Source organism: Empidonax traillii, unplaced genomic scaffold (genome assembly GCF_003031625.1).
Source record: "Empidonax traillii isolate 1590-97213 ecotype Southwest subspecies unplaced genomic scaffold, ASM303162v1 scaffold945:size354297, whole genome shotgun sequence".
NCBI lineage: Eukaryota > Metazoa > Chordata > Aves > Passeriformes > Tyrannidae > Empidonax > Empidonax traillii.
This window is the reverse complement of record NW_020956138.1, coordinates 298995-310378: the sequence shown is the minus strand read 5'-3', so window position 1 is coordinate 310378 and position 11384 is coordinate 298995. Positions and strand designations below refer to the sequence as shown.

General features: G+C 48.4%; 1 protein-coding gene across 1 annotated transcript; it reads right to left on the bottom strand.

The window, feature by feature from the left end:
- Positions 1 to 4417: 4417 nt before the first annotated feature.
- LOC114067649 (probable G-protein coupled receptor 83) lies at positions 4418 to 10272 on the bottom strand. The gene is made up of 4 exons (XM_027903231.1): positions 9323 to 10272; positions 7600 to 7725; positions 6284 to 6417; positions 4418 to 5772 (listed from the first exon to the last, which is right to left on the bottom strand). Exons 1-4 carry the CDS (start codon positions 9698 to 9700, stop codon positions 5148 to 5150), a joined length of 1263 nt encoding a protein of 420 aa, XP_027759032.1. The 5' UTR covers positions 9701 to 10272; the 3' UTR covers positions 4418 to 5147.
- Between the last annotated feature and the right edge of the window lie 1112 nt (positions 10273 to 11384).

Genomic DNA, 11384 nt, shown 5'->3' with positions numbered 1-11384 from the left:
CCCGTGCCCCCCCTGCTCCCCCTTGCCCTCCCTCGGCTCCGAGCCCGCTCCCCCGTGCCTTCCCCCGTGTCACTCTCTCCGATTAAGGGCGCTGTTTTGATGCTTACGGTGACCCTCGGTCAGCTCCATCATTAGTTATTGGCACCTCAGCTCTGGGCTCCCCGAGACTGCTTGTGGTGATAAGTCTTGTGTATTCTCATGCCTATTTAACTGAAGAGCTCCTTGGGAACACCAGGAGCCGAGGGAGCTGGGATCTGCAGGGCAAACCCCACAGAATTATGTCCCAGTTACAGCAAGTGGGTCAGGGGTGTTTGAGTGGGCAGAGATCAGGGCACTTTCTCATATGAGAAGTCAGTTCCACACCTGACTGAAACATTCCGGCACAAAGCAAAGCAAACCACCAGGAATAAATAAACCATCAATCCCTGCATTTCATGGACAGGTAGAGGTGAAACAACCAAGCCAGCACAGGTGTATAAATGAAGTAAACAAGCTGTGTTGGCAATGCTACTTGTAAAGAATCACAAAACCTTCAGTGATGCCAGGACCTCAGTGTGATGCATTCCAGCTGAAAATTAGACCCTGCTCTTCCTGGCCTTTGGATTTACAGTGGGTGAAAAATGGGATGGCACCCAGCCCATGCCATGTGCCCCTCCAGGTCCTTGGCCCTCCTAGGAGTTGCTAGCAGCTCCATCCTGGTGTCCCTGCAGTGTCCCCGTGACTAAAGCCTCTCTCCCATCTTTTTGTGGTGACTGCCCAGACCCAGACCCTTGCCCACACACAGCCCAAGGGGTTTCAGTGGCTGGTGGGAACTTTACCTGTGAGGTGAATATCAATACAAACCCCATTTACTCTTGTCCACAGCTTGTCAGAAGAATATTAAAAATTAAAATGAATCCAGGACAATTTAGGAGTCAGCGCCGATGTCACACATGAGGGTTTGTTGTTCTATGAAAAACAGAATAACTTCTCATTTTGGTGTGCAGGACACCAGGCTCGTTTTTCCTCAACTCACAGACCAATCTCTGTGCCGATGATGCCACTGCTCAAGTTAACACCTTTCTTGTAAGGAAAAGTTATCAAGAAGAAGCAATTCCTGTACCTGAGTAATGGATAAAAAATTTTAAATAAGGCCAAAGTCCAGAGTAGCAGGAAAGCAGCAAACAAAGTAAATTGGTTTTACCAGCTTAATAGTTACACAATTCACTAATAGTTACTCCACTGGCAAGCTTATCTCCTGCACAACAAGCACTGGGCTCTTCAGCAATAGCAACAATCCCAAGCCGAGTTTCAGTTCAGGTGGTCCCTCTGGTGTGTTCACCGCTGTGTGTTGGGGTGCAGAGTGCCCTGTGAGCAAACCCACCAGTGTCTTCTTGCCACAGTTAAAGCCAAAGCAAGAGGAACCCTCCATGGAGGGATGTGTTTCCCATTCTTTCCATTTACACCTCCCTACATCTCCCTGTTTTTCAAACTAAAGCTGTTTTGTCTGGATTCAGAAGTGTTGCAGTGCTTTGAACTGCAGTGAACCCAGTTACCTGATGTGGTGTTTCACCTTTGGTGTCTGTATTAAAGTCACTGTATTTGGTGATTTAAAATACTTACATATGCCAGACTCCTCTCAGGAAGGGAGTCTGTGACCCCTCTGGAGCTGCACAAAGCTGATAAGGGCTCGTTAAATTATTCACAGCTGCAAGTTCATTATTCTGCTTGGAAAGTTTCTTCAGAAGGAGAGGTAAGAAATAGTTCTTCAGAGAGGACAATAAAATATTTTCCTGATTCTGACACTTTGAACGCTAAAGTGTTATTTTAATGTAGCTGCCGGCTCTGTATTTCTCATGTTGCTGCTTTTTGGTAGGTGTGGAGCTGGAATTGATGTGGCAGCTTCAGTCAGGTAGCAGACAGGTTACCTGTAGCAGACAGGTTACCTGTCTAAGCCCTGGCTATCCTGCTTGCAGGTTTGCCCAGTGAGCCTGAGTCCTGCACAGTCACAGTGCACATATTGTTACCCAGCAGCCCCTCCCAAACAAATAGGACTTGGATAACCAGTTTTCAAGTGTGGCAGAGCTGTAGCAGCCTGAGCAGTGCGTGGTTCCTGCTCTGTTCTTGCTTGGGAGCAGGCGAGGGAGAGCAGGAGGTGCCCAGTGAGGGGAAAGGAGACAGGGGATAGCTGAGGATCCCAGCAGGAGCACCAGGGAGAAATGCACAAGGAATCAATCGGGCTGTGCTTCTGCTTATTGAAATGTTTATTGAAGAATAAGTATTAAACTCAAGGAGACCTCAGAGAAGCCCATGCTCTTACGTGGACTGAGGCACCAGGCAAAGAGTGCTATCAGAACCAGCCACTGACTGCACAAGCTGCAGGGAAGTGCTTGGGAATGGAACAGCCTTTGCAGTCAGGGCACATCCACGGCTGACTCCCTGCCTGGGTGATCACAGTGCTGCTTTGTGCAAAGGGCTTTTCATGCTGAAAGATGTCAAAACACATGGAGACAGAAGTTTTGGTTGTGGATTTGAGACTGGCTGGAGCAGCAGTCTATGCTTTCTTGCTAATCCCCTCGTAAGAGGGAATAGCATCTCCTTGTCAAAACTCAGAAGTTACACAAAAGCCATCGGAGAGAGAGGACCCTGAACCAGTATTTTATTGACTCTTATCTGCTCCCAAAAACCACTGGTGGATCAAATCTTATTGTATTACAGCCACACAGAAATTTTGACAGAGCTCATATTAAAGCAAGAGCATTCAGAGAGAGGTTGCGTGTGATGGGGGTGAAGTTTGCCAGACTTTTGCAAAAACAGCCATCTCAAAGAAACAATGTTTTATGTTGCCAGACTGCAGAGTGGTACTGAGGAAAGTGCTGCGGTATAAGGATTCAGCAGGGGATGTGCTGTGAGGAAACAACGTCAATTTTCCATCCAGGAGCAAACTGTCTCTTGGAGAACCTGGGCCAGGCAAGGAATGTGTGCCCACTGCTGAGGCAGCCTGGGGGTTTGAGCTTGGCTGCACCATCCATCCTTCCACAGGGACACTGATCCAGTGTGCTGTCCTGCTGAAGGATGAGTGGCAAGAACAGACTCTGTTTGATTTATTAAGCCCAGAGTAATGAGTTTGGCAGTTCTCTGGGGACGTGTTGGGATATACGTGCAAACTGCATTATTTAATCTCATTGATTTTTTCCAGTATAAAGAGAAAAACATTGGAATGAGAAGTTTCACTAAGTTACCATAACATTATGTTTCTTTGGGTTTGTGATTGGTTTGGTTTCTTAACAAGAGACATCTTGTTTACAAAAACCTCCAGATCGTGACAATTAGGGAAATGCCATTTGCAATGGCATGAATTCCCAGTTTTCCAAACAGTAAAAAACCCAACTTAGTAGTAATATATGGTTTATACTGTAATTTACTTGTAACACAGAATGAAAGGCTCTGGTGCTGCCTCTGTAGTGACAGCTCCAGGAAGGACTCCACTCCAGCAGAACCAAAGTGAAGGCTCACACAGTGAAGCCCACAGGGCAAAGTCTGTAAAACACATTTCCTGCAAGTGAATCCCAGCTGATACTCGAGCCTTGAGTGCTTGTTCTCTGAAGAGACTTTTCTAATTCCATTTCCTCCCATCTAGGCACATCCCCTGCAGACTAATTCCTGCAGATGCAGAGGACAAGTGATCACTGTGCCTAAGATGGGAGCCCTGACCTGAAGCCTTAGTGTTGGCAGTGCCACGGGGGTTTGCAGTGTCACAAGACAGACCAGGTCCTTGTCCCTGTCCCAGCTGCTGTTGTCCTCTCCCTTCCCACACTCAGCTTAGGAAGAAGCAAAATTCGTGTTGGTCCTACTCTTTCCTCAGCTTCCCAGTTTCTTTTGAAATGCAAATACGTTCTCAGGTCACATATTTTTCTACACATCAAAGCATCTTGATTTCCAAATTTAAGCAGCCTTTCACCCAAGCCTGCAGCTGTGGCACAGTGCCAGGCTGGATGGAAATGCCCAGCTGTAGATGTGTGGTTTGGATTATTTTGCATAGGAAGGATGAAGCTCATTTCCTTTTCACTGTCTTTTGATGCTCAATCCTTTGCCATCATAAAGGCCAAGCCAGGACTGAATGGACACAAAGAAACTTGTTATTCTTTCTGAGAAAGAGAAAAACACAACTTTGGTGGATTTTCACAGCCACAGGTTGAAGTTGGCCACGTGCTCCCACTGAGTATCTCTCACCTGTGACCCAAACCCTGCTCTGAAACACAGGAGCTGGCTCTGCAGAGCCCCCCGAGCAGCAACGACAGGCACCCACATCCCAGGGATTCCAGCTTTCCCTTCTGTTCAGCGGGCACCACTCGGAGCAGGCCCAGCGCTGCTGGCAGCGCTCCATCTCCACCCCAGCAGCAGAACACAGGGCTCAGTGCTGGAGGCGACTGCTGGGGCACTACCAGAGACGCTCAGTTTGACTGAGTGGGGAGTACGTGAAGGTTTATAAAGGAGCTCTCTTAGCCAGTGCCAATGTCTCCTGTTTCCTGCCTTTTGGGTTGAAAACCTGCAGCTCTGTTCCAGCACAAGGCTGGTTCCATCTCAGACGAAGACGGGTCCGAGGTTCCACAGCTGCCGAGGGGTTGCCGTTGCTGCCCATGGGATAACTCCAGGAGGGACAGACAGACTGACCCAACAGGGAAGGGCTGCCAGGCTGGCAGGGAAGCCACTAAGGATGCAGTTCCTGAGGACTGATAAAAAATAAAGTGTTATTGAAAGTGAAAAAAATTAGATTTTATGTTAAGAAATGTCAATTTATGAAGTTAAAGCCCAAACAGCCAAACCACAGTGGGCACAAGTGGTGTGTATATAACCAGTGTGGCTTCCCCATGTTTGCTTAGATCACGAAGGGCTTTGTGTGCTGTTAAAAATTCTCTTATTTTTTTCTGACTGTTCAAAAAAAAAATGTATTCAACACCCCTCATTCTGGAGCTCACGTGTGCAGTTCATCCCTGGAGAATTTTGATGCCTGACAGGATGAGGTCCTGAAGGACCCAGTCAAAGGTTGAAGTTCCTGTGCCTTGAGAGGAAGGTTGACTAGATGGTCTCCACAGAACCTTCCAGCCCCATTTCCCCCGCGATTCTGCAGTCACAACATGTTGCTGCCCAGCTGTCAGGTGAGGGGTTCAGCTTTCTGCCACAGTTGGCTGCACGCTGGATATGTCTGTCTTTGCAGAGTTCCTCTGAGAGGGTGTCTGTGCCTTCTGACAGGCACTGCCTCTTTTGTAGCGGCAGTTCTCAGCCCAGGCATGCTGGCAGTGGGGGGAGATGGACTGCAGAGCGTGGCCCTGGGCTGTGGCCCTGCGCTGGCACACGCACAGCAGCGCCCTGAGCTCCGTGCGGAAGGTCTCGTTCAGCCAGCAGTAGATGAAGGGGTTGTAACAGGTGCTGCTCATGGCAAACCAGTGAAAAGCAAAGTAGAGAGTGTTGCTGCTGTGGATGGCCCTGCAGGAGATCAGCACCACGTAGCAGTTCAGGGGGAACCAGCACACAGCGAACACAACCACCACCACCATCAGCATCTTCAGCGTCATCTTCTTCTTGCGTTGATGAGCATAGTATTGCTCCATGGTGAGGTCCCCTATGGCATTCCTCAGCCAGAGCTTCTTGGCCACCATGGTGTATGTGATGGAGATCACAAGCAAGGGCAGGACATACAAGAGAACAAACGTAGTCAAGTCCAAATACTTCCAGAAAAGGTCAGCAGGAGGAGGGAAGCTGGGGAGGCAGACCATTCGGATGGTTCTGTTTCTGAAGATCAAAGAGAGAAAGAAATCTCAATTCCAGCTGCACACACCTGAGGACAAACACCTCAGACATTCAGACAAGTTTCAGTTCAGGTACACGGAGCAGAACTCATTTGGTATCATGAGTAGGTGTCACTTTCAATGGAAAATTTTTCTCTAGGTTTGACCTTAGGCCCCATTGAAGGTGTCTGAAACACCCCTGGGAAAAGAAAGAAATCATCCACAGTGACATCCGTGTCCTCTACTGACAAGTAGTCCCTCTCCTCTGTGCCTGCCCCAAATTACAGGGTTGAATCTCTGAGTCCAAAACAGCTAATCAACCAGCCTGGAAGCAATTCCATCAACTGTCATTGTCCCTTCATGAGAGACACAGTGCTCAGGCAAAGGGAAGGACAACTTCTCCGTTTCACCACCCTTTCTAGTAACATGGATGAAGAAGTGTGGCCTTGGCATCTGTGGGGCTTTGATTCAGCTGCAAACATCATATAAGAAAAAGCACCATGTAAATGTCTTACCCAATATAAAACCTTGTCAGGGTCTGATAAATGGCGTGAGGCAGCGAGAAGCAGCTGGCCATAACCCAGATGATGATGATGCAAATCGCTCCTTTCACCATGGACATGCGTGGCTTGAGAGGGTGCATGATCACCTGCAGAGAACAACCACTTCTGAGCATTTACAGCACCTGTGTTATCTGAGCCTCACACTGCAGTGTGGCAGCTCCACATGACTCCAGTGTTAAAAGGCAGAGAGACTTATTTTACAGGACTTCAGGTCGTGCAAGGGCTGGGAAATGCATGGAGTTGTTAAACAAACACTTCTTGATACCTAGCCATGCCTTGCAATCAACCGAGAATCTACTGATTAAAATTAAATCACTATCAAAATGCTTTGATTTCAGGAGCTGTAATGTTGCACGTGAAACAGGCAGACTGCCAAAGTCTTTATGGTAAAAAAGACAGAACTGGCTGGTCTGTGTTCCAGTAGTCCCTGTGATTCTCTGACAGCAGATGGAGCCCATCCCTGAGTGAAACCCAGTCTTATTTTGAACTTCATCCAGCTCTATCACATGACGTTGCTTTTCAGTAACAAATGTTTCGGTGGCTCCAGGACTGCAAGAAATCCAGGTCTGCCTGAAAGCTCATTGTGCTGGATCAGCCCTCCCAGTGCTCAGCATTCATCAGCTAAAGCACAAATTACGAACTGTGTACGCTTAAGGAAGCTCTTTGATCTGCACTCCTTGCTTGGCTTGGAAGGTTTCCTGGCCCGTATGGATCAGGGCTGGGTGAGGAGAGGAGAACTCCTCACCTTGAACTGGATGGGCTAACACAGCTCTTGCTGCTTCCAGCCTTAGGCAACCTGAAGGAATGGGGCAAGCCTCAGAAGTGCCAGACTCCAATAAATGCACGTGGAGAGAACGTGTGGGCTGGCTGGGGTTTGCATCAGCACATCCTCCTGCCCAACTGTCAGGGCTGTGCTCTGCGGTGGGGCTGAGGAGGGCAGGGAGCCCACCAGCCCAACAGCCCAGGCACAGAAGGAAGGGAGAAGGTTATTGTGGGGTCTGGTTACACCATGCTACAGGTTGCCCAGCACTGCTCTCCCGGGCTTTTCAGTATCTCCAAGGACAGGGACTCCACAGCCTCTTTGTTCATCACACTTACTGTGAAAAACATGGGTGTTTTGTTGACTGCCATGAAAGCTGGAGCTCTTCCCTGCAGCCTCTGAGTCCCAAGTCAGTGCAGCTTTCCATGTACTGAGATTTGAGGGGGAAACAGCCATGTATTTAGTGCCTTATTTTCTATGAAACACAGGGGGGATGAATGCAACGTACCTGGTGCCGGTCCAGAGCAATGGCAGCAAGGGTCAGCACAGAGACATGGACAGAGCAGTACTGAACAAACCTGCTGATGTGACACATCAGCTTTCCAAAAACCCAGGTGCTGCTCACAAACCGCACCTGAGGAACAGACAATATTGCGTTACCAGGACCGATACCTGAGGAGCAGCAAACTGGCTTCCCAGGCACATGGTACAGAAAAAATGTTTTAATACAGCTTCCCAAGGCTTTGTAGGGGCTTTATCCTCAGTTTTTCTTGCAGAAACAATGACTGTGCAATGGGCTTTGAAACAGTGGTGAGATTTACTGCTCTGTGCAAACAAATGGCTTGAGCAGCACTCTGTGTGTGTGTTTGTGTGTGCACATGTACGTGTCCATGTACCATGGCCCTTCAGGAACACAGAAAGAAACCTTAGCTCTGCTCCTCAGTGAGGCTCTGAAGGGCACACTGGGTGCTTCCTTGAAAACATTTATATCTCTGAACAAGCGGATGCTGAGAGCTGCATGGGCTTCAAAACTAGTAAGAGAAATCCTGTTCCTAGAGAGGTGTTACTGATGATGACTTTGCTGCAGAGAAGATTGTGCCAAATGGCTTCACTCCCTTGTTATTCCTGACTGCACAATATTAATTACAAATTAATGTAAGTCATTCTTCAGCAGATTAAGCTAATTTGAAGTAAAGCACATTTACTACAAAGCATCTGTCCACACAGAAAATTAGTCAAGACTGTTTTCAATTAATCTAATTAATTTCCCTGTAGGGATGATTCTCGCAGCACTGACTGTCCCTGCACTGGAGCAATATGCTGGTTCTCTGGAGCTGATATAAAGCTCATTCCTGAGAGAGCTGATGGATATTTAATTAGTCGTGCGTAGTGTGTGGCTGTTGGTGTGCACACAAGAGGGCACCAGCCTCCCCCTGAACAGATTAGAGTGCAAGTCCCATCAAAGCAAGGCAGGGAAATCCCACCAAAGAAACAGGATCAGCATGAATTCAAATAGCTAATTTGGGACCTGCTTTTGGAAGGATGAAGAACACTCTGAATAGCGCTGAGCAGGGATGAAGCAGGGGAATTTAGGACTATTTGGAGGCTTTTGAATCAGAGTTCTGGGTCAAATCCAGCTGCAGAGTCCTGCTTACGTGATGATTATGGTCTGTAATAGTGGGACAAGAAACGAATCTTTACTTCTTCCCACCTGTTCTTTAATGTTCTTTTATACCGTGTATTTTTTAGTCACTGAAAATAAAGAAAGGACAATCAGCCCCAGGAAGCACTGTCTGTAGTGCTGAGGGAGTGCTGGCTGACCCAGCTCAGTGCAGCCCAAATACTTCCCTGACATGTTGCACAGGGACTGACCTTGTTCACGTGGTTTCCATAGGAAACAGGCCATTAATTGGATTTTAATCATATCAAACTAGTCCTCACTTCGTCCCCATCAACAGATCTCCCACATGTGTGCCCTGCCAGGACAGAGCGGGGTGGCCTGCAGCAAAGCCACCCCTGCTATGGAGCATGAGGTGGGAGCATGAGCCCCCATCTCCACTTGCTAGGGGGGTGTTGGGCAGGGGGAGCACAACTGCAGCCTCTCTGGGAGGCAAAAGGGGGAGGGGGACAGAAGACACTGGCTACCAGCCCAGTCCTGGCCCCTTCAATCCTCCTGCACACAGCTGACAGGCACACACAGACACCAGCAGGCACGGCCGGCCGGGGCTCACCAGTGTGAAGGGGGTGTTCAGAACGGTGATCATCACATCGGCAACAGCCAGGTTGACGATGAAGAGGCTGGTGGCAGAGTGCATCCTCTTGCTCTTGATCACCACGTGGCACACCAGGATGTTGCCGAAGAGCGAGATGCAGATGATCACAGAGTAGGCGATGATCAGCAGTGCCTTCACCATCCGGCTCTGGGACTCGCCCTCATACTTGGCCCCGCTGTCAAAGTCCCCCAGGTCCTCCAGGTCCAAGTCATTGTGCAAGAAGGACTGGTTAGGGAAGCCATACAGTGCAGAGAAGAAGTTGGTTGTGCTGTTGTTCTCCACCCTCCAGAAGGGCTTGGGGATATACTGCAGGGGGAACCAGGTGTGCCGGCTCATGGCTGGGGCAGCAGGGCCCCAGCACTCGTCACACTCCTCTGCACCTTCTGCCAGCTCAGCTGCTGAAGCCGGTGGTTGCAGGAGGGAACACTTGCCTTTTGAAAATCTGCCCCATGGTTGCAAACCAGAGAAAAGAGCTGATAATTGGGTCCTTCTCCCTGTGCTGAGGACACGTTAGATTTGCCCCAGGAGCTCTCCTTCTGCTGTCCTTTTTTAATCCCACATGTACCCCACACGGAAGCTGATTCAGAGGCTGAAATATCAGAGATCCCCAAACACTTTCTCTCTGCACCAATGAAGAAATCCTACTGAATATTTCTTTTTGAGCACTGTTCTTCTATCTGCCACTTATCCTTGGAAATCTGCTTTACTGGTTCTCCGCACAGTCCTTCACCCATCAGGTTTCTGTCTCCCAAGAGTTTTCAGAGCTTGTCAGAATCAAAAAAGCAAGGGCTGCCTTTTCCATTGCTTTCCCCACTGCAAGTGTCTCTGACTCTCCAGTGAAGCAGCTTTGCTCAGCAGCCGAGTGGTCGCTGTGTTCCCTGTGATATACACAGCTGCCAGATGACACACGTGTGGGAAGGAGCCAATGGCAGATCTCTGCCCACTTTATCCTGAGTGTATCACAACCCACACGCGGGCAACGGCACAGTCTGACGTGCAGATCTACAGAGCAGCAAAACACAGACAGAGAGGAGATGTGCCACGATCCCTCCTGTCTGCTCTCCCCTTTCTGGGCACCCAGCACAACAGCTACATGGGGTGAAGAATCTTCACTACTTCACAGTCTCGCTCTTTCTCTCCATCCCAGAGTTTTTAGCAGACAAAGAACATACAAAGATTTTCCTTTTTGGTGCTCTTTTGAAATTGCTGAAATGTCAATTGAGATGCAGATCCATCTTCTGAACAGATTTAGTGTGATCTAATGTAATCTCATCAACAGACTAGTGTGGATGAGGGCCAGAGAAATTAGAGCTGTACTATAAAATTTCAGATTATTGGAAACAATAAAACACCAGATTTCCAGCATTTTCATAGGTCATTGCCACAGTTCAGGCCAAAGGGCTGTTGGGGACAAGTCCCTGGGCTTGGCAGCTTTATAGTATCTTTCCTGTACTTCCCTGCAGTGACTTTTTCCTGCCTGAGATAATTCAGCTGTCATGCTCATTGTAGAACATGTAAAAGCATCCAGGGTCAAGGCTGCTCACTTTCACACCTGAGTTTAAGCTAATTTTAAAGAAATTACTTCTAAAGACCTGATTAATCTCCATTATTGGACAGAATTTAATGATGAGGCAAATCATAATAGCAATGCAGCCGTTTTCCCCAGGCTGTTCCCAAGGGCTCAGTAGATACACACATTCAAATGCTTGTCCTCGCCTGCTCCCATGAGGACATTCAGAAAATGCTTTCATTACTAGAGTACTGAGCTTGAAAGCTGAATAAAATTGTCCCCACAGGTCCCTGCAGATTCTTATATCAGGCCTGATTTCCTTCTATGACAAGGTGACCCACCTGGTTGATCAAGGGAAGCTGGTTGATGTGATCTTTTTGGATTTCAGTAAAACTTTCGATCCTGTCTCTCCCGGGATCCTCCTGGACAAACTGTCCATCCCACAGCTGGATAAACACATCATGTGGGGGGTGAGCAATTGGCTCTCAGGTAGGGCACAGAGGGTGACAC

Excerpts from the sequence above, each read along its gene's own strand:
- LOC114067649 (XM_027903231.1), bottom strand. The coding sequence starts at position 9,700 with ATGAGCCGGCACACCTGGTTCCCCCTGCAGTATATCCCCAAGCCCTTC. Across the intron at positions 7,726-9,322 it reads TGAACACCCCCTTCACACTG|GTGCGGTTTGTGAGCAGCAC; the intron begins GTGAGCCCCGGC and ends TCTGTTCCTCAG. Across the intron at positions 6,418-7,599 it reads TTGCTCTGGACCGGCACCAG|GTGATCATGCACCCTCTCAA; the intron begins GTACGTTGCATT and ends TGTTCTCTGCAG.